Source organism: Trifolium pratense, linkage group LG2 (genome assembly GCF_020283565.1).
Source record: "Trifolium pratense cultivar HEN17-A07 linkage group LG2, ARS_RC_1.1, whole genome shotgun sequence".
Lineage (NCBI taxonomy): Eukaryota > Viridiplantae > Streptophyta > Magnoliopsida > Fabales > Fabaceae > Trifolium > Trifolium pratense.
In genome coordinates, this window is record NC_060060.1 from 53040586 (window position 1) to 53063879 (window position 23294).

Below are 23294 nucleotides of genomic sequence, written 5' to 3' on the forward strand. Positions count from 1 at the left end.
GTTTGGTATCACGCCGAGTATAGCAGAATCACGATGATCCACCGTGATTTTGAGATACCCACGGTAATACCAAACGTATGCTAAAAGTTAATTCAATGAAGGAGGATTAGGGGAACTTGAATTGTATACGGTACTTAACCCATTAGAAAAAGTGGTGGGTTTAACTTTAAATAGTTGCTAATTCTATGGTGCATCGGTAAAATAACATTGCCACCATATACATGTTTGTTTTTTACCATTAAATCAATAAACCTTTTCCTATCTCACTTGTTCAAAATATGAAATTTATTGATCATGCGGTAGAAATAAACTTGTGTATGGTTGTAACGTATGAAGCAAGGACACAAACACATGCATTGAACATGACACGGACATGACACATCGACACTAATAATAATTTTAAAAAATAACATAATAATTCAGTGTAATTATATACGTGTTGGTGTCATGTTGTCCCACACTGACACGTGTCCAATACCGGACATGTCTAGTCTAAGAAGTGTCCGTGCTTCATAGATGATAATGCATAAATAATCCTTAAAATGTAAGGATGTGTGATTAACAGTATATATTTAACCTTAAATAAATCATCTTATACTATTTAAGTTTAAGTAAGTCTCTCATATTTACCTTACCAGTGCAGAATCAGGTAAAGTATACTCCAGTGATCGAGTAAAAAGCCATGGTATTGGGTTGGGTTTATGAACTTCTAAACAAGTAAGAAAATACTCACATTTCGCCATATGTGAGAATGGCCCTATATATAGAAATCATAAATAAGTTGGTACCAGCTATCAATTATCATGTCTGTGTCCAATTGCTTTAAATACTTTGCACTTACCGGCTCACGTACGTTCAAACCAAAAGAATTGATTAACCAAAGCATTTTGGAAACAAAGTTTTAAAATTTGAATCGAACGTTGAATCAGCAAGATTCTTGTGTCGTGGTTTAACTATTTAAACTATTTAATAGGACAAAACAACAACTGAATTGTCAAAATAATTCAGTCGTAATGAAAATAAATTTAGGTTGAATGATTTAATGGTTTGATTCGGTTTTTAAAATACCAATTAGAACCAACAAAAGGTGCCAACATGACATGTTCCTTTCTCATGGAAAATAGTTCATGGAAAATTTATGACTAACAAAGAAAAGAAAAGGCACACAATTAACAATTAACATGACAGCCGACCCTATTTTCTTTTTCTCTGAGTTTCTTCTTCCTCTACTAGTTATGGGTGATTTTAGGTCATATTTAGCCTAAAATCACCCTTCTTTACCTTTTTTCTTGTTGTTTTCAATCTAAATAAGTGATTTTTCACATAGATTAAGTTTTTTAGTTGTTTTTCTTTTTTATTTGTGTGATATCGTCGTCTGAGTGCGGCGTTTGTGTTGATCTTCGTCTTGGTACGACGTTGTTGAATTCTCCGTCTTGTTACGGTGTTCGTTTAGTTCATATTTGAAAGATCATCTTCAATCAATTGCAGATTCAATCAATGATTTGGGCATCAACGTTGCAGATCCGGATGCATGGATATTTCAGTGACTTTAGTTTTATCATATTATTATTTGTAGGCATTTTGCCGTTGTATGCTATTAACACAGATGCTGTGAGTTTGTTCGCAGATTCATCCTTTTTGTTTTTAGCGATGGCGATGTTGAATGTGTATTTGGATATGATGTACTATATCAATTATTGGAATGAATGAATATCGTTATCTTTTTAGTAAAAAAAAACAATTAACATGACAAGTGACAATAATTTTTCTCATTGTCAACAAGAAATTGAATTTATAATGCACGTATTAAAAGGTTGTGATGAAACAATTAAATTTTAGTCCTAATCATCAAGCTAAATTATTGGACAATTTTTTTTAGCTTATGTCTCGTACCTTGGCTTGAATGGAGCATATGCAATGAAAATATTGGAGTTATGTGATTTTTTTTAATATTTTAATTTTAATAATGCTTTGTGGAAGGATTATAACGAGTTAATGTTTAACCGGTACTCCAATTTTTCGCAAAATTGGTTCCTTCAAACTGGCCAAATGCAAATGAGTGTTGAAGTTCTTATTAAACCCACAACTTATATAGAGAGCTCCGGTTCCATTATTCATATCAAATGAGAGCCCCTCATACAAGTTCCGTTATGATTAATGTTGACGGAGCTTAGAGCATATAGAATCAATTCTCAGTTTATGGATGATTACTTAGGGATGCTCAGAGTGGTCAATGTCTTATCCAATTTTTTTTTTTGCAATCCCGACCACAATAATTTTGAGGTTATTGTGCTGAGATGTGGAGTTTAGTTCACGCTATGTGTGTTACTCGCCATATCCATCTTGATCGTGTTATTTTTTAAACGAATTCTACCTTTTTGTAACTAATGCTTTTAATCATTCTACCACCATATCTTAAACCTCTTTTAAAAAAGGGTGATATGCAATATTCAACATTATTTGAGATAGACCAATTCATTTGCGATTTTATCAACAGAAGGAATCGAGAATCAAATTTGATACTCCTTTCTTCTCAGTTTTAATAATCCAGGCGATAATTTTCTACAATTTTAATGTTGAATGTGTAACCTTGTAAAAATAGTTGCACTCCATATTTAGTTTGATAATTTATCCTTGTTACTACGGAAAAAAAAAAGGAAGTGAAAAGAAAAATGTGAAATTATTTATTTATTTTTCTTTTATTTTCACCACCGGTATCTCATCAATTGGATCACTAATCTGGTTCGGAGGTCAGTTTTGATATCAAATGGTTTCAGCTCGTTCCGATCGCAGTTGCAGAGATAAAAAAAAAAAAGTTAAATTAAGTTGAGAGAAATTAGTGTTTTAAATTCTACTATTTATAATTTCTTTTAACCAAAAAACTACTATTTATAATTTCTAAATTCTAACTAATCATCAAAATTGTGGAAGAAGAAAAGAAAACTCTAAACCCAAACCCATAAACAAAAAGCTACAAAACAAACTCAACAACAAAAACCGTGTGACCAAACTCACAAAGATCTTGTTTGTTTCTGCTATCTTATAAAAAACTCAAACCCACACAAACTGAAAATTCCATTCTGCCGCCGGAAAATTCATCCTCCGTTTCCTCCGTCATCATCATCACCACCACCAAAAACCCCTCCTCGCAGTTCACCAACTGGGGTTTTGTTTTCTCACCTTTTCATTCAAAAAAACCTTCTTTTTTTTTGTTGCTCAGATCTTCATCTATCTCCTGCTATTTCCGGTATGTTTAGTAGTTGTTTCTACAATTGATTGTTTCTGCAGTTACATAATCTAAAACCCCAAAATTGAAACTTCACTGTAACTCAACCTTCTGTTACTTCATTTCATTTTCCCCTTTTTTCCTCAAGGAATTTTTTATAAAGTTATGATCTTTCAAGTTCTTTATGATAATTCATACAATTATTTCCTCTTTACTGTTCTGTATAATTGTGCCTGTTTGGATTTTTGTTTTGCTTCCAAAAAAAAGCTTATGATTAATTTCTTAGAGTTTTTTTTTTTGTTGCTTGATAAGGTAAGCTAAATATGAAAAGTTTTTTTGTTTTCTTCAATTCTTTCTGTTTATTTGATTCTTTTCTTTTTCTTTTTTTGGAATAGAATTTGAATCTTAGGTTTGTAAATAGGGAGCTACTAGTTTGGGATCATTATCTTGTGTATGGTATATCATCTTTTTATCAAAGAGATCACATGAATTGGTTAACCTTTCGAGTTAATTCGGGAGGTTATCGAGGAAAAGTGCATGCTTTTCTTGCATTATGGTTCATTTCACTAGCTGATTTTCAATATATCTTCTGCCAGCTAGCTAGCTATATTTGGTTCCTTTGTTGTTACTTCTACGAAACTTCTAGCACATTTATAGATGGTGCCGTCTAGAGGTGTTATTATTGATTAACTTCATAAGTAAATAGAACTAAACGAATCTGACCGTGAATCTCACTGGCATATCGAGAATTTTTGGTGATATTAGGAGATACAATATGTTCTTACAAGTTTGAACTATTATACGATTTGATTTATTAATGTATCTTTTTCTTTATTATTTGGTTCTTCAGCAGGGGTTTTCATTCCTTTAACAATAACAAGCATATTTGCTTCTTATACGGAGGGCGTGTTCCAGTTGATGAATGTTGAAGTGTAGCATATAGTTTTATGAGCATACAGTTAGGGAAGTTCCGACATAAATGGGGACCGTTACTCGCAGGTCTGATCATTGGTGATAGCTAACTTGTTGATTATGTTTGTTTTGACAAAATTTTTGTATGCTAGTTTATGTCAATAATAACTCCGTTGGGTGCATTTCTGTTTCATTGGATGCAGTACTGGTAGAAAACCAAGTGAAATTATGAGGATAATTGTGACCACTTTTATTGGAGTAGTTTTTGGCTTCTTTTTAGGCGTATCATTTCCAACATTATCATTAACAAAGGTGCATACTTAGTATCTTCTTCTTTATGGTGTACCTCTGCACTGTTGTAGATCTTTGTGGGTTATTTTTTGTTATTAGACTAAATAAATCCATTGCTAATAGTGCATACTGCATAACATTTTGCAGTTCAATCTCCCATCTGGGTTGCTTCCCTCGATTGATCTCTCTTACATTGAAGACAGATATACAGGTCGTCATGCTTGGTCTTTTATGAACAATGGTAACAAAAGATCTTCGCGACATTATTTATCAAATGATACATCAAAGGTAGACATTGTATTCTGTCATCATTATTAAGGACATTTTCATATGCTTATTCGGTAATCATTAATAAACGATTGATAAGGACTTAATAGAATGACATTGTTTTATATAATATTGGGAAAATGGATACATGCAGTCTCTATATTGACCAAATCACTTTCTCCTCATTTTAATGTTTTACAGATTTGGGTTCCATCAAATCCAAAAGGAGCAGAAAGTTTACCTCCTGGCATTGTTGAAGCTGAGTCTGACTTTTACTTGCGTAGATTGTGGGGCAAACCCAGTGAGGTGTGTATCGTAAGACAGTTTATAGGTCTAATATGGCTTTAAACTCCAAACTACATTATATTTTTCTTCCATTTTTTTAAGGAAAACATATAAACCAGCTAGTGTACAAAGGATTTAATTAAGTTGGCACTTGCAGGACTTAACACTCAAGCCAAAGTACCTTGTGACATTCACTGTTGGCTATGAGATGAAAAAAAATATTGATGCAGCCGTGAAAAAGGTTTCTTTCTTGGTCTCTTTCTCTCTGTGTTTGAGTGTGCTCATTGATGTGCCTTTTAACTAAGCATTTGCTTGAACAGTTTTCAGAGAACTTCACAATCCTTCTATTTCATTATGATGGCCGAACTAATGAATGGGACGAGTTTGAATGGTCGAAGAAGGCTATTCATGTGAGTGCTCGCAAACAGACCAAATGGTAAGAAGCCACAGTGTGTTATTAACTTTTGGATGACAGATTTTCATTGTGGCTTTTGCAGTTAATATTTATTAGTCTTTAGTGTTAATATTCCAAAATTATCATCATATTGACTATGTGAGTTTTTACATTTCTAGGTGGTATGCTAAGCGGTTTTTGCATCCTGACATCGTGGCTCCATATGACTATATATTTATATGGGATGAAGACCTAGGCGTTGAGCATTTTAATGCGGAAGAGTGAGTATTTTATATGGGAAGGTTATTTTAGAAGTTTCGTATGAATTAAAGTTTCATATGCCCTTCTCGTTTCAAGTGCAGGTATATAAAACTGGTGAAGAAGCATGGCCTGGAGATTTCACAGCCTGGTTTAGAACCTAATAAAGGGTTGACATGGCAAATGACTAAAAGAAGAGGTGATAAAGAAGTTCACAAGTAAGAATGAGTAGAGCACAATAGCAGTTTCTCGTGGTTCATGTTATTTTGCAAGAATGTGCATTAACTATTTATTTTTGTGGATATGTATTAGAGTGACGGAGGAGAAACCGGGATGGTGTTCCGACCCTCATTTACCTCCTTGTGCAGCGTAAGTAACTGCTGGTGTGTGTAATGTATTAATCTTGTATTATTTGGTCTATCGGGCTGTATCTAATTGTGCATTCTTTGTCACATGAATGCAGGTTTGTTGAGATTATGGCCCCAGTCTTCTCACGAGATGCATGGCGTTGTGTGTGGCATATGATTCAGGTTGAATGGTTAATCCTAACCGTTTTAAAAGATTCCCCTCTAATTAGTTGTTTAATGATTCTTTAAGCACTTAATAGATTATAATTGTATAACTTCTGGCATTGCAGAATGACTTGGTCCATGGGTGGGGTCTTGATTTTGCTGTTAGAAGATGTGTTGAGGTTAGTGGATTCTCACATTCTCTAACATCATCTAATTTCGTGACTCTTACTTTTACGGTGTGGCCTTAGCAAAGGCACACACGAAAAAGTAAAAGTCTAAAAAATTGCAATCTATAGATGTGCTTGAGCTTTTTAAACTAACTTATTTTTCTTGATATAGCCTGCACATGAGAAGATTGGAGTTGTTGATGCTCAATGGATTGTTCACCAAGGTGTTCCCACACTAGGGAATCAGGTATAAATATTTTCATTATTATTGTATATATCAAACTTAATAATGTCACGAATGACACTGTAAAATCCTTATCAATTTTCTCGTTATTTGCAGGGTAAAACAGAAACTGGGAAAGCACCATGGCAGGGGGTATGTTTTGCATGTTTCATCTGATATGTTACTTGGCTTTTTATTTTCCCCTGACATTTGAAGTATATTAAACTAATCGACAAGATGTGAGTTAGTGTTTATTTACGAACATCAATCATATAATCCATTTTATGTTGCGATGTTGATGGCAGGTGAGGGAAAGATGTAGGAGGGAGTGGACCATGTTTCAGAGTCGGTTAGCGAATGCAGAACATGCGTATTTCAAGTCCGGCGGCGGTATTGCTATATCTAATTCCACTGTTCATTAGGAGACAAAGATCAAAGCTTGACTTGTACACAGCTATGGCCATACCATTATGTGTAGACTCCCCTCACACCTTTTTTGAAATATATTCATATGTAACATTTACATGAAATAGAGTCCTAGCTAGGGACCAAACTTAAACCCAATGTAGAACTTGTCTTAGAGATGAATGTGATAAATTAAGTGAAGAAAGTTAATACTACGTTATGACTTGAGAGCTCTTTTTTCATATTCTTTCATTCTACTTAGTCTATAAGGATTATAAAAATGATAGTCTTTAAAGTTTATATAAATGTTTTTGCAAGATCTTTATATATTTAAGGACCAAGAAGTTTATTTTTTATATATTTTATTATGAATTACTTGTTGTTTTTGTATATTTTAGAGATTAAATAAGAGAGGTAATGGTACTAAAAAATTAATTTGGAGGAGAGTCTTTATCAAAATTAGAGGGTGACACACATTAGGTATGTGAGTTCTAATTTTCCAATATGTTGGTATGAATATACTTTGAACAACTATATCTATATGAAGAAACAATTCAACAACTTTTTTGCAATTTGTTTGGTATGTTCATGTGTTGTGTATGAGCATCCCTCAACAAAGTAATTGGATTAGTTTGGTCACACATGTGGAGTTGTTCTAACTAATTGCAGTAGTTACATAAAATTGCAGTAATAATGAACTAATAAACAAGGTCATGTTTACAAATAGAGAAATAATTGTTGTCAGATAAACAAATTTGGAAATTGTTGCTACAATAGCATAAGAGATTTTTCTTCTTCTACTTACTTTTTTTAATATAATGACTTTTGAGGCTGAAATATTGAAAATTCTACGGCCTTTATAGGTGTGTTTGGTAACACAAATAAATTAACTTATAGCTTATGATAGTAGCTTATAGCTTATAGCTTATGATAGTACCTTATAAGCTTGTTTCATAAAATAAGTTACCTTGGTATTTTTGTTCTTGATTTACATTTTAAATAAAATATTACTCTTTTAGAAATTGCATATTTTTTTTAATAAAAACCATTAATTTTACAAAATTTATTTTATCTTCAAAGACTTCTTTATCCAATTCATCTGGAGCCTCAAATATATTGGACGACTCTACTTACATATAATGATTATGTGATATTTTACCAACTGAAATAAACTCACGAGACATTTTTGCTTTATTTTTCAACCCAAAAGTAATAACAACTTAGTGACTTACACTAAAATTTACCTTCCTTAAACTTACATTAACAATATCATTTTCATCGACTCCTTCTTTGGGGGAAAAAACCTAAACTAATTTGTCATGACTCATAAGCAAGAATCAAACATCTTCGTTTCCTTATTTATGGTGTACAAGTCAAGTCATGTCTAAGCCTTTGGAAAATAACAAAATAAGTAATTTACGTAGGGTCACATAACCAAATACGTGTTACATTTTTAAATCATGCAAGTGTACACGGATACAAATAATAATAACAAAATAATTTCTTTTTTGTTTATGTACAAAAAAAAAACACTAAGCAAAAATTCATACAAAAAATACACCACACATACATGCATGACATGATGCATCGGTACAATGATGTGTGTTATGATTGACTGAAGCATTTACGTATAATTAAATTAAAGATTAAAGATGAAGTGATTACGCGTTGTAGACAGACACAACCAGAAATCTAGAAACCTCGGAGGGTGAAGATGATTGCCATCAGTCACAACCTCTGTGGTCACCGCATACACGTGGCTTTCTCAAACATACTATTTTTGTGATAGTGAAACTCCACATTTTTTCTTTTTTTATCACTTCACTCATGTACTCACAAATCCCTACACGTGTTGCCACGTGTGCTATTTTTGTTGTCATATACTATGTCACTATAATTATAAACTCTATAATACCATAAATTCTAATATGGATCACTTTATCAAGTGGTCCATGATGGATCAGTCATGAATAACATTATAACGAATATGAATTTTACAAAATTCACCGTTGGATTGAAAGTTTATATCATATAGATCATCCATAAAAAAATTTAAAAAATTGAAAATCATTTGATATGTTATTGAGACACATCAAGATTAACGGTTTATTAAATAACGTAAATTTTGATGAGTCTCAATAACATATCAAATGATTTTCAAAAAATTCTAAAAAATTTATGAATGATCTATACGATATAAACTTTCAATCCAATAGTGAATTTCGTAAAATTCATATTCGGTTAAATCATTTGTCCACGGTGGTGGTCCACCGTAGCATTAGCCTCTATAATATATGTCACCATAATGATTTTTTTTTTGGAGAATGTTAACATGTGCACCAAAAGCACATGTTAAGGAAGCAAAAATCGAAAGTATTAAATGATGAAGCATTAAATTTTAACTTTTTAAGCATTAAATTTTTATATCATTAAAAGTTAAATTTCTATATTAAGATACCTTAACATGTGCCCTATATGCACATGTTTATTATTTTTTATCAGTTGCCCAACTCGAAATGAATTGACCGGTAATATGTAAAGATATGAGTTCAATTTACGTTTCAATAGAATATATTAGTGTTAGTTGATTTAGTGGTGATTGTCGCTGAACTTGGTAGGAAGGATCATGGTTTGATCCTCATAATTGCGTTTGGGAGGGAACTGAAACCACTTGATGCCAAAGTTCACTCCGAACTCTGAACTACTATGGTCCCCTTCTCTAGAAACCAAAGGGTGAAAACAAAAAAATAAAAATATATTAGTATTTATAAAATTTGTGGGAATGAAATCGTGGTCTCCTTACTAAATTCAGCAATAATTACCGCTGAATGGTAACCCACCATAAATATTGATGTTATATATATACACTATATGTTTGGCTATTAAATATGACATTGCATTTTTTCTCTTTATATATTTAATTGTCTCTTCTCCTCTGTTCCAAACTCCTCTGCTCAATTAACAATAGCAAAGCAATTAATTTAGAATTATGGGTCTCTCAAACTTCCCCTATGCAGCAGAAGGAGTTGTACCTGTACTTGTGATGAACACAGTTCTATCCATGGTACTATTAAAAAACATGTTCAGATCCATGCTTCAAGTAGTTCGTTGCACATCATCAATCACTAATAATTCTCCAAATCTTGATGAACAAGAACAACAAGAGTATTACTCCCAAGAGAATAGTAATAATTCAAGGGAAAGGAGGGTGTCAATAACACATTACAAGTCATTGTGCTACAACAGGACAAGTCCTATGATGGTAGAGTGTTGTGTGTGTTTATCTGGTTTTGAAGCAACTCAAGAGGTGAGTGAGTTGCCTTGCAAGCATTTCTTCCATAGAGGTTGCTTAGATAAATGGTTTGATAACAAACATAGTTCTTGTCCTTTATGTCGTTCTATGGAATAATAATTAATTAGTTTGAGGTTAATTAATTAGAGTTTAAGTTTTATTAATTAATTTGTTGTAGTGTTAATTACCATTTGCTTCATTACCATGTCCAATTGGGAAAAGGAAGTGACAATTAATTTCTTTTCTGTACTATTTTTTATTTTATTTTAAATTTTATGTTAATTGATAATTTATTTTGAACTATTATTACTTCACTTATTAAATCATTCCCATTAATAATATTCAATCTCAAACACGAATACAATCTTATATTTCGCTTACCTTTTACAACTACGATTCATCTCAATCACCAAACTAATCTTTAGTTAAACTTACATTTAAAGTTAAAATGCGAAAATTCTAAATACAATATCAAAAACAGATTTAAAAATTAAAATCTGTTTTCTTTTACTTTTCTTATTTACTAATTTAGTGATTTAGTGGTTAGATTCATTTTTAAATGTATGAATTCAAATTTATACTCAGATCACTACACATCAATTTTCCTGTTACTGTAGTTAAAAATGTTATTCAATACGTATACACACTTTCTCTTATTGAAATAGTACACCCTTTGATCTTATACAAGTAAATTTTTACTTTTTAAATTATTTAATATATTAAATAATTGATGTATTTTTTTTAAACAAAGAGAAAAATACTTACTATTGAGTGTATTTGATGAAAAAGTGAAAAGTTCTTTATATACAAGAAGGATTAGGAAACAAGAGCCAAGTATGATATCCCTCTCCGAGGGTTGAGTGTTTTTTTTTTACATCTCTTGACTCTTTCGTGTGTTCTCTGATATTTCACAACATAACCAACGAGTGTTGAAAGTGTGACAATATGAAAAAATAAATTTTGCTACTTAAAATAGCAAATTGAATTCTCATCTTAACTAGCAGATTAACACTTATTTAAAGTGTGAACTTTGTTTTTTATTTAAGTAGTAAACTGTGTTTTTCTTAAATTTTGCGCTTCTTGAGTTCGCTACTAAGTAGCGTACTGTGTTTTTCATATTTTTGTCCTTTTTAACACTGGCCGGTTATTTTGTGAAATGATATTTTTGAAATTTCAGATGACCCCCAAAAATATTAGGGGGCGTGAAAAAAAATATCCCCAAAAGTTACATCTTCATTGGATTTGGCGAAGTCACACTAAGCTTAAAAGCGCGGGCCAACGTAAGCGGCCTGCAAGTAAGGCTACTGCCTTGGGCTAAACAAATTTTAGGCCTCAAATTGATTTATTATTTAATTATTTAATTAATAGTATTAATTTTATTAAGCCTCCTAATATAAAGTTTAAGGTATTAAGTATATACATGGATAGAAATTGAGATATGAATAATGAGTCTTGAAATTTTAAGTGTGTTAAAATATTATTGTTGTTATCTCATCTAGACATCTACTACAAACGTTTAAATCTAGAACCTTGTGGATAAGTAACACACCCCTAAACTAATTGAGGGAAGAAAGTTGTTGATGGATTAAGTACTAATGTAAGTTATAAGTTTTACCTTGAAACACATATAAATGAGAAGATTTATATATTTAATCTCTTAAAAATTTTGGATAAAAATGTTGGGTCTAATTTTACTTGTATGATTGCATTTAATTATGTAATAAACTAATAGTTCACTTCAATGTAAGCTTTTCTGGAAGTTCTAACAAAAATCCTGTGGAGGCTTATGTAGTGATTATTTATGACCGTCCTATTTTTTTTTTAAGAAGTTAAATTAGTCTATCCAAATAGATATTAGAGAGAACCGAACATGAGACCTATTGAAAATGAATCAATGAGTAATATCAAAGTTGTTGGATCTTTTTTATACAGTTGAGATATATTGTCTATTTACAACAGTTGATCCAGATCCATGAAAACACATAACACACCCTCTTACTAATAAACTCAAAGGAAAGAAAGAAATCAAATTCCACAAAAACTACAAATTTAGTTACTAGATAGAACATAAAACAAATCATTCAAAACACACCACTAGAGTGAGGTCTTGATGCATTATTATTATTATTTATTTGTATAAAATACATACTCTGATCAGGGAAATACATAAGGTTAAAATTATTGAATATATATTCATGTGTATAAATAATAAACCTCTGCATGAAGGATATATGATATCTCAGTCAGGCAAGACCCAAAGACTTGAGTCTGGCAAATTGAATCCTCCTATGCTCCATCTTAATAAAAACATCAGCTTTTTGATCCACACTCTCAATTGAATTTACACGTTCAGTACTAGTGCTCTCAGATTCTGCCACAGATGGTTCTTCTTCAACCGGTGTTATCGGTTCCTCTAGCACGGTTTTGAATGCAACATGACCCTTCTTATGATTTTTAGGACGATCATGGCGCTTGCGAAGCATCGGCTCTGTTACTTCGTGTACTTGATAGTCGTACGAGTTTGAGGGACACCATCCGCGATATCTGATGTTTTGGTTTTCCATTTTCTATATTGAATTGAATGTGTCCTGTTATGTTATGTTATGTTTGCAAGTGCTTCATCTTATATATTTATTCATTTTTACTATTCTCACTTGATTGATTATTATGTTATGCTTTTTTCTTTGGTGGATTGATTGAGTATATGTCCTGCAGTTATATATATTCTGTAATGATAAAGTGATTGGATCTAATACCTCTCCTTTTTACCATAAAGTTTAAGTTATGAAGGATGGACACAGACACCGAAATCGGACACGACACAGACATTGACACGTTGGTTCCGATAATAATTTTTAAAAATGACATAATTCAATGTAATTATAAGTATCGGTATCGTCGCGTGTCTGACACTGGAACACGCCTAATCCGATGATGAGTGTAATGCTTCATAGTTTAAGCAAATCAAGAAAAAAGAGAAGAGAAGACAAATAAATGAGGAGAATAAGAGGATATTTGATTTTGAGGCATAATATGGTATATATCTGAAGACTGAAACAGGAAAATTCCAAAGGATGGGCAGAAAATGAATGAAACATTACAACCATTCAATTTTATTCTTTTAGCATTTTTGGTGATGGTCTAAGGAAATGATGTATTATGCTTTTGCAGAGAATACAAAACTTGTGTTAATTTGTGCGCGGGTCACATTTGTCTTTTATGCGCTTTGGAATCAAATTGTTTGATAAATTATTCATACAAACTTCATTGGAGAGAAGAATCATGGAAATGGAAAGGAAATTAGTTGGAGTCATTTTGTTGGAATTCAAGTGTGACTAGGACTATAGGAGGAACACATGAAATGTTCGATATATAAAAGAGGTGATTCATATTCTCAATGCTTTAAGATTTTAGGTAGAGATGTTGTGTCAAAGTCTCGTAAAAATCCGAAACATATAGTAACAGTTTTGGCGTTTGGCACACTAGTGCTATTTTTGTAGGCCTTTTGCTATGTCCAATTTAAAAAATGCTCAAAATTTTCGTTCTACCCCCCATTCTCTCAAAATTTCATCTCTCATTCTCCTTATTAGGAGACAACACATATCAACGCTTTTTGCCACACATCACACTCGTGCATAATTCCTTTTCTAGCAAATATGTTTTGTTAGAAATAATATAAAATCATTCATGTGGCTCTATCCTAATAGTTTAAACTTTTGGGATAATCGATTATTTGACATGGTATCACAGCCTCTATGACTAAGTGGTCTAGAGTTCGATCTCCGCTCCTCTCACTTTCTAATTAAAAAGTGGAATTTAAGCATATGGTTGGTAGGCCTATGCATTATCCACGCTTCAAACCCAAGTGGACTATTGCGTGAGGAGGAATGTTAGAAATAATATAAAACCATTCATATGACTCTATCCTAATAGCTTAAGCTTTTGGGATAATCGGTTATTTGACATGTTTTACGCAAATATTACTTAGTAATTAACCAATCATCGCGGGACTATAACATAATTGACTATATAACACTCCGATTAACTTATAAAACTTCATGTCCTTGCCTGTTCCCCTCTCACTCCGCCCCTGGTTATGGGACGGCCGCACTTGTGATTACGGTTCCCCAAGATCCAATATATTTGACCACTAATTAGGTCTACGTTGCAATCGGACACGATATTGTTCTATGGAAGCAATCAGACTGCTACAGATGATGCAGCATTTGGGAATTACTATATATGTTATTCTGTTTGAGCAGTTACTTGCCACAATTTGATCTAACGAATTCAGTTATAAATGCCTTAGCTTAGAACTTTTTTTTTATAAGCCCTTAGCTTAGAACACTTCATGATCTATAAATAGTATATGAGAGTTGCTATTTGAACAATTTTTTTTGGAATATCGTATAGACACCGTACACCTGATAGTATATGGTATCTCTATGTGGGTAATTTGTGGTTTATTTTGATTCGAGTCATATTCATGTAAAATCTAGGTTATGAAAAAGAAAATTAGAGAAAATTTTGGTACTGTTTTTCTTGTAATTTTTTGGCACTGTTATGTATAATCCACTAATAGAATACTTGATGCACCATCATAATTCAGAAGTATACAATAATTAATCATATCATAAATATAAAACTCCATTATATATCATAGCTTCATAACTCATAACAGGTAATATTGATCATATATAATGATTATAATGATCTTATTACAATAAGAAAACACCAAATAAAGCACACAATTTATTAGTACTTGATTAAAAGTAACCAAACATATTAATTAGACCCCTTTTAGTGTCCAATTGACTTTGTGGCTTCCATGACCATGAGGCTTAATCCTGTTATTATTATTGTATCCATATGGATTAGCATACTGAACATCTCCTCCATAAGTTCCATGCCTCTCATATCTCATTTCATCCATCTTCGCGCCGCCAGAACTAACATGCTCCTCTTTGTAAGTTTCATATTCATAGTCATCATGTTCCGACACATATTCCTGGCCACCGTGACCACCACCGTGACTAAATGGCCTTACACCGCCACCATTTGGAAAATGATTAGGTGAATGAGAATTGGCACCAAAAGGGAATTTTTGGCCACCACCATGACCATGATTGTTACCATAGCCATGACCATGATTATTACCATAGCCATTAGACATGGTATCTTGATGATACATGTTATGGTTTCCTCCTAAGCCATGGCCGCCATGATGGTTTGACATGGAGTGATCATATTCCTTGCCAAAACCACCTGGTTTCATGTGCATGCCTTGGAATTGTTGTGGATATCCATGGCTTTGTAGCTGTTGAGCCTTAGTTTCCATCCACATGCCATCATCAGTACCATAGCATTGTTGTTGTGGATATCCAAGGATCTTCCTTTGCATGATTGTTTTGGAAGGAAAACTAATTCACACAAGTTTTGATGCTATTTAATTTGAATGTTGAATTAGTTGTGTTGTTGGATGTGTCTTATATAGGCAATTAGTAAAAACATTATATCATTATAATAGCATTATCATATCATATCTTATGCATTTGAATGGATAGCTATGCATCTTTGTGTCCGAATCTAATTTATTTTGTCCCAATTACATTGGAATTTTGACTGAAGGAATGCACAGTGCGGGGTGATTTTTTATTTAAGAATACAAGTTTAGGTGAGTTGAGTCTCAAGACTCATCAGGATCAAGCCATACTTTAAAATTTACAACGTGCATATAAAGGTAAATACAAATTATATACCAACTCCTCACCAACCGGTTCAATCGATCTAGGTTGGCTTGTTTGGTCGTAAATTATATTAATATATACATAACAATGATACATGAAATATTTATTTATTTTTGAAATTAACCTTTTAGTTTTCAGAGAAAGGTGTTCCGATAATCTAGAGTTCGGCCGAATCGAAGAATTTCTTTAAAAAAATGAAGAGACTATTTTAGAACATGTGACAGGAAAAGGAAATTTAGCGGCTTATTTATTTGGAAAATATGCTGTAGTAATATATGTGGTATTTAGCTCTTTGAATAATGAAATTGTAAAATCATGATGATAGATTAAGACAAATCTATGATTTATGTGCTTTTAGTAAGGTACACGATCCTTTTCCATGGGTTGGGTGCAAGAACCAACTGTGAACAAGACAAATCTTGTTCTTAATTTGTGTTTTAGAACCCAAAAAATACGAATCTCATTCCTTATTCATATGGAACCGTATTCTCTCCACTCCATATACAGAATTTGGTTCTGCCATTATATTATTACTAGTGCCCAAATATGTGCGATATATAATTAAAGACATTTTCATTAAAAACTATTATTTTTGTTTTACCAGAAAAGCTAGAATATATGAATAATTCCTTCTTTTTTATATTGACTGTTTTGCAATGGATCCATGATCCAACTAAGTAAGTTTTACCAAGTTATGCGTGCGATACACCAGACTAATCCCTAGTATAATCAAGCCGAGATTCCGGCAAAAAAATAATTGTTACCGAACTCGAGCGTTGTCAACCCCGGAAAAGGTATATTCCTACCCATGGTTAAACCTTTAAGCTCTACTAAAACTCTCACTATGATCATTTGAATCATTGAATCTACACTACCCCAATAGGAGGAGTAACGCCGTCTTCCACCACACCCAATCAATTTCAACCGTCGTCTATAGGTCCCCCCATCAGTATGACCATCTACATTGGGAGGTCCTTCCTCTATAAATCAGTGTCTATAGAGATGAATGCTTTTATAAATTAGACTTGCATTCCAACCTGACATTGGTCTTAACAATTGTTTCATATCAGGATAAGCTTATACTATTTAATTTCCCGGTCACTTGTTCTTATTTTCTTTGTAATCTAACACATGAGAATATGAGAGTTTGATCCCATAGTATTAGTGAATTCTATTATGTATAATCATATAATGTCATTGTTTAATATAATCTTTTTTGGCCTTTAAAAATACATTCAACCAAAACCATTCATCACACACATTGTAAATTCCTACTTCAATTTGTACCATCACATAATACTATACACTAAAATTTCAACATAAGATAATTAGAACAAAAAAAAAAAAACACAAAATGTTTCATCCTATTATCACATTAATGACTAAAAGAACCTTGAAGAAGGAAACGTAATAGAACCAACAGAACTAAGAACTCTATCATCAAACCTATCCGACTCAGTTCTTCTATCTTTTGTTGCATTCGTGTAAACCTTCCCTTCTTCCCTATACACCTTCATCCTCCCAACTTTTTCCTTCAATTCTCTCACTGAATCCCAAAATCTCTTCTCCTCAATCCCCTCCATCACCATCATCATTCTCTCTCTGCACATTTCTAATCTCTTCAAAACACAAACCAATTCCACAATTTCTCCAAAACCAAGACAATCCAATTTCTCCCTCTCCCCAAATTCCTGAACTCTAACCAAAATTTCACTCAGAGCAACAACCCCATCATCTTCAACCAAATCCATTATCTCAACAACCACCTTGTTATTTTCACTTGTTGGAGTATTGGGTCTTTTCACAGTTCCTTCCATCAAAGCCACCAAAGAATCCATTTCTCTCAACAGATCACTATTAGTAACAGCCAAAACTCTTTCTTCTTGTGGCTTACAAAGCGGCGTGGTTTCTCCGATGAAGAAACCTAAGATTCTAGAAGTGCACATAAGGTGTTCGATGTATTGCGCGTACCACCTAACCCAAGAAGAGAGTTCCCAAGAAACATGATTTGTTTTGTCTCGGAAGTTAGAGAGATTAAGGTAGTTTCTTCCCCCGGTGTAAGGGTACACCGAGAGCTGATCACGGAGAATAAAAGTGCCGTGTTTGATGATATGGTGAACGGCGATCAAGCATTTGAGAGCTACTGCTGAGTTATGAGTTGTTTGGAGACGGTCCATCAGAAGCTCTACCGCAGTTGATGCAGTAGCACGTGAACCGTCTCCAGAGGAAAGAAGGGTGGTGAGGTGTTTATGTTTTGGAGGGGTGAAAGAATCATGGGTCGTGGCGCGAAGGAGGGAAAGAGTTTTGTGTTTGGAAAAAATTGCTGCTTTGCTTTGTGATGCCTTGTCCTTCAATTTTCCTATTATCTCTTTAAGTTTCTTCATTGATTCACTCTTTCTTGCTTCAATATGAATTACTTATAATACAAGAAAACTGTGATTTAGCTTCAAAGATTTTAGAGTGAGACCAATGTATGAGTTAGTACATTGTGAGTTACTAATAGATGATAAAGTATTGCATTGTTTGAATATGAATAGAAGATTCTTTTAATCTGTTTTGACTTGTTATTAATGTGGCTTGGTTCATTGTTTATGTGTGCTAATTAGTAATTAATCAGAAGTTAGTAAGACTTGGCTGGGTCAACCATTCAAAAAATTTGAACAAGTTGATGCATGTTGTGATGGGTTACCTATAGTGGTTGACTAATGCTAATGTTTAATTAATGGACAACATAATCACTGACGATTATCCAACGCAAGCAAGTGGAAATTGACTGGTTTTTTATGGGCAATTTGATATACAGTAAGTTTGAAATATATTTTTTAAATATGTAGTATTTATTACACTATCGAGAGGAAAATGCTATAAACAATGCCCGTAAGGTATTAGTTAAACATATTATTATGAAAATTTCTTCTTAAAACTTGTATATTCAATAACTCAAAGATGTAAATTATTATCTTCTTACTTCAAAAAAAATTATTATCTTCTTAATATTAATTTTATCTTTTTCTTTTTTTTGTATGTTTAACTAGTGTCGTACAATTTAACATATGACCCTATAACATAACTCTAATATAACTCTCTCTGAAAGAATACTATATGAGTTTGATTTCGAGAGTTTGTGTCAATTTAGGACATGTGCAATGGCGTTTTAAGATTAATCTCATGACATGTGTAAATAACTTAAATTTGTGAGGATGTGTCTTATTGCGCCATCTTAGGAATCAAACAAAACACCTAATTATAGTGGTTGGATAGAAAGAAATATCAATATGTCAAAGGCATTAATAAGTTATAAGGCCAACTTGACACTTATTAGGAGAGTATAAGTCAAAGAATAAAGGCCAACTTGACACTAGGAGTAGGAGACTAATAGTAAAATGGATCAACTATAAGGCTTGCTATGGTAGACAAAAGAAAAACTTTTTTTTCTACCTCAACATTTATCCCTTTACCCCAACATAATTTAAAATATTCCCATTATACCCTTGTCTTACTCTAATTTTTTTTAGGCTTAAATATGTCATAAGTCCCTGCAGTTACATGAAGTTTTGGTATTAGTCATTATACTTTTTTTTGTTGGTTTTTGGTCCTTACAATTTGAAAATAGTTTGTTTTTGTTCCCTCTGTTACTTAAACGTTAAAAAAAAAAAACTAGAAACTAAAAAGAGTGACACGTGGCACAGAAAAAGACTCCCTTTTTATGGTTTTTTATTTTAAATTAAACAAAAAATAACAATTGAAAAGAAAACAAAAATCGCATAAAAAGTGGGCATATTAGGTTATGGGCCTTCTTCTTCATCTTTGTGAGAAGCCATGACAAATGCAAAACTATCTATTTGTGTTATTGTTCATATTCCTTAAACATTAATTTGTGTTTGTCATTTTCATCAACAACCAACTTCATCTTTTTCTTCCACAACACCATCCAACTTCATCAACCACCACTACAACCACGATCACCACCACCACATGCATAATTCTGCCATTGTTGAACGGAACTTCGTATTTTTCATACATAATATTATGTGAGGACCAAACGTGATTAATTATGACTGATATTTGTAAACCTTAGCCATTTTGCCCCTTTTGCAAACGCGATTTGTGATTCTTGTTCTTCCTTTGATCTGTGATTTATGAAACTCGTTTTTGTTATTGATGATTTTCCCCCTTGTTCTGGTTCTTTTTCTTGTTCTTGCTTTTATGAATCTGCGTTTCTGGGTTCATGTTCTTGCTTTAGTGATTCTTCTATTTTTGGATAATAATAATAATAGTAAAAGCAATAATCGTAAAAAGTGAGTCTTTCTTTGTTTTTTAACCAAAAACAAAGTTAGTTTTTTTTAATGTGCCACGTGGCTTATATTGATTGGGCCACGTGGCATTTCCGTTAGTTTCTAACTTTTTTGTAACGTTTAAGTAACTGACGAATCAAAAACAAACTATTTTCAAACTACAAGGACTAAAAACCAACAAAAAAAAGTATAGGGACTAATACCAAAAATTGATGTAACTGCAAGGACTTATCACATATTTAAGCCTTTTTTTTATTACACCTCTTCAAATACTGTTCTGATAAGCTTTTTTTTTTCCGGTATGTTAATTTTACCGAAACACTTTTTCAAAAATGTTATGGCGTGCAACAAATTTTTGGAATCGTTTTTGTTTTTACCGGATCACTTTAAAAAGTGTTCCGGTTCTCATCACCATTAACTCACTCTCAACACCATTTTTTGCTGCCGTTTCTTGTCACCAGCCCGTCTCCTTCGTATGGTTCTGTTCGAACCCTGTTTCTTGTCACCGAATATATTATTTTTATCGGTTTGATTTTGAGTGAAAAAAAATCCATCATCTGATTTGCTATATGGTTAATTCAAAGTAGGAAGGATAAGATTTTCGGATCTAGATGAAGAAATTTCAGTCTGACTAAGAAGGAAGAAGAGTTTTATTCATGTTGTTAATTTGGATTTTGAGTGATTGTTTAGATCTGATTTTTTTTTTGTTGATGTTGTGTTTTAGATAAAAACTTGTTTGAAGTTTTTGTGTATTAAGGTTTTTGTGTATGAAGAAGAAGGGAGATGGAATGGAGATGATGATGATGATGATGATAATAAGAGAGATGAAGAAGTTGTTGTTTCTTTTCTCGGTTCCAACCCTTCAATGGTGGAATTATTGGTGGTTATGTGATGATGATTATATGGTGATGAAGGGTGATGATGTTGATGTTGTTTTGAAAGCTTGAGGATGTCAAAGGAGGAACATGAAACATGGTGAAAAAGTATTCTGGTAATACAAGAATGATTCCGAAAACTGTTCCGGTAAAATTAATACACACCAGAACACTTTTAAAAAAGTGTTCCGGTAAAATTAATATACAAAAAAAAAATCCTTACCAGAACAGTATTTGAAGGTGTGTAGTAAAAAAATACTAAAGTAAGACAAGGGTACAATGGGAATATTTTAAATTATGTTGGGATAAAGAGATAAATGTTGGGGTAGAAAAAAAGTTTTTCTAGACAAAATAGTCAAAAACATTAATGTGTAGGTATGTCAATAAAATTCATATACGTGTATATGTGAGAGATTTGGGTAGTATGCAGGAGATCGTAGGTTCGATTTTCTCCGACTTCATTGTAACAAAAAAAAAATATATACGTGTATATTTGTGTCCGAATTGTTTTGATTTTAATGAGGAAAATTTGAATGGATTAGATTTCGATTTTCTCCGATTTCAAATTATGAGATGAAGCGAATGATGCAAATATTACTACCTATTCTAAATTCATCCCTGAACCCATCCTTTTTAAATTGAAATTACTTTTTACCTATTAGAAATCCTTAAACAAATTTTAAAATTACATTTATATATTTATATATATTTATTTTTATTTTTAAGTTGTGTATTAAACAAGTTATTTTATCTGTTTCTTTTTTCTTTGGGAAAGTCATAATATTAAAAAAAATAGTTTTGAATTTTTTTTAAAAAAAGTAATAAAAAAAAATACTAAAATACAACTCAAATTAAATTTTATCAGCAACCATCCGTCGACATAAATATTTTTACCATCCCAACTTAGAGTGAACACATCATCTATTTTACACGTTTTATTTTATATTATTTAGCTCTGAGCACAATACAACACAGTTATTTTTTTCTTAGCAGCATGGAGACACATAAACACAAATTACAAGCACATTAATTAGTATTATACTATTACAAATCACATGCTAGAAAAAGCTTGTGATTTTTTTATTAATATTGAGATTACGAGACTAAACTTCTTACCACTGAGTTAACACCTCAAGTGTACGAAGGTTTTGATTTGAATTTCGGGATGAAGACGAAATTATCAGCCGGGAAAAAGTGGCACACAGAAGAGCTTCCTGGTGTAATCCCAAGAAGTTGAAATGAAACATGATTATGTGCCCATTGTGATGTATCCATGTGACAAACTGCCATAGCTTCCACTTTATCTCCATTTTCACCAACTAATGAAATTCTATATACCCTGTTCTCACTTTCTTGGCTATGACAATAAAAAACAACATAAGGGTAAGATAAAGTGTGACAAGCCACTACTTTGGGAGCTAGAATTTCCATTGGAGTTTCTACTATAGTGTAATTTTGGAAAGTAACATTTGACTTGGTTTTGTGCAAAGTTGCATAACTTTGGATTTCATATTTTGAACCAAAAACATTTTTTGTAAATTCAAGCATAGATTCTAATGATGTAGCACAAAACTTGACTTCTCCTTTGATGGGTTTAGTCTCACATTCTTTTAAGGTGTTTTTCATGGCTATGGCTTGAGGTGAACCTTGAGAAAAAGAGAAGAATTTGAGAAGATATGAAAGTTTGTTTGATGAGAAAGGAAGTGATTCAGCTTTTTCTTTGGGCCATAATGTTGATAGTGATAGTTCTCTCTTAGGAAAATATATTTGCATTCTTTTCCCTACTTTCAAATCTTTCAAAGTGAAGAAAACCATTAATGAAGGATCAATATTATGACCCATATGATTATGATGATGATTGTTGTGTTGAATTTCCAATGATTTGTTTTCTCTTTCAGCCAATACCTTAGCTTGGTCTCCATGAGAACAATGCAAAAGTAAGATTACTAGTGTATGAAAGAGGAGGATCCAAGATCCATAATTTATTCCCATATTTCTACTTTCAATGTTGAAATTTTCACAACTAGTTCTTTTTTTTTTTTGAAGAAGTTCACAACTAGTTCTTATAAACAAATTCTAAACACCTCCTATTCTTTTTATAAGAAATAAAAAAACATAAATCACAAAAACTAAGGAAACACGTTG

General features: G+C 32.4%; 5 protein-coding genes across 6 annotated transcripts; 2 read left to right on the forward strand and 3 right to left on the reverse strand.

Annotated features, from left to right (window-relative positions):
* The first annotated feature begins 2907 nt into the window (after positions 1 to 2907).
* On the forward strand, positions 2908 to 7182 carry LOC123908139. Of its 2 annotated transcripts, none has more exons than XM_045958678.1 (15): positions 2908 to 3247; positions 4077 to 4225; positions 4342 to 4450; positions 4577 to 4717; positions 4898 to 5002; positions 5139 to 5222; positions 5302 to 5417; positions 5555 to 5656; positions 5738 to 5851; positions 5946 to 6002; positions 6097 to 6163; positions 6271 to 6324; positions 6485 to 6559; positions 6653 to 6688; positions 6841 to 7182. In XM_045958678.1, the coding sequence occupies exons 2-15, from the start codon at positions 4206 to 4208 to the stop codon at positions 6955 to 6957; spliced, it is 1197 nt and encodes a 398-aa protein (XP_045814634.1). In that variant the 5' UTR covers positions 2908 to 3247; positions 4077 to 4205; the 3' UTR covers positions 6958 to 7182. The 2 variants fall into 2 exon arrangements, with proteins under 2 accessions (XP_045814634.1, XP_045814633.1); XM_045958677.1 differs by having other exon boundaries at positions 2930 to 3247; positions 4080 to 4225.
* A 2626-nt stretch (positions 7183 to 9808) lies between these two features.
* Positions 9809 to 10514, forward strand: LOC123909442 (probable E3 ubiquitin-protein ligase XERICO). The gene has a single exon (XM_045960282.1). It carries the CDS (start codon positions 9930 to 9932, stop codon positions 10347 to 10349), a length of 420 nt encoding a protein of 139 aa, XP_045816238.1. The 5' UTR covers positions 9809 to 9929; the 3' UTR covers positions 10350 to 10514.
* A 4347-nt stretch (positions 10515 to 14861) lies between these two features.
* LOC123911039 (RNA-binding protein FUS-like) lies at positions 14862 to 15702 on the reverse strand. The gene has a single exon (XM_045962356.1). The coding sequence runs from the start codon at positions 15631 to 15633 to the stop codon at positions 15022 to 15024; it is 612 nt and encodes a 203-aa protein (XP_045818312.1). The 5' UTR covers positions 15634 to 15702; the 3' UTR covers positions 14862 to 15021.
* A 900-nt stretch (positions 15703 to 16602) lies between these two features.
* Positions 16603 to 18529, reverse strand: LOC123908486 (putative clathrin assembly protein At4g40080). Its single transcript, XM_045959137.1, has one exon. It carries the CDS (start codon positions 18361 to 18363, stop codon positions 17362 to 17364), a length of 1002 nt encoding a protein of 333 aa, XP_045815093.1. The 5' UTR covers positions 18364 to 18529; the 3' UTR covers positions 16603 to 17361.
* A 3751-nt stretch (positions 18530 to 22280) lies between these two features.
* On the reverse strand, positions 22281 to 23141 carry LOC123904929 (BURP domain protein USPL1-like). Its single transcript, XM_045954527.1, has one exon. It carries the CDS (start codon positions 23139 to 23141, stop codon positions 22281 to 22283), a length of 861 nt encoding a protein of 286 aa, XP_045810483.1.
* Positions 23142 to 23294: the final 153 nt, after the last annotated feature.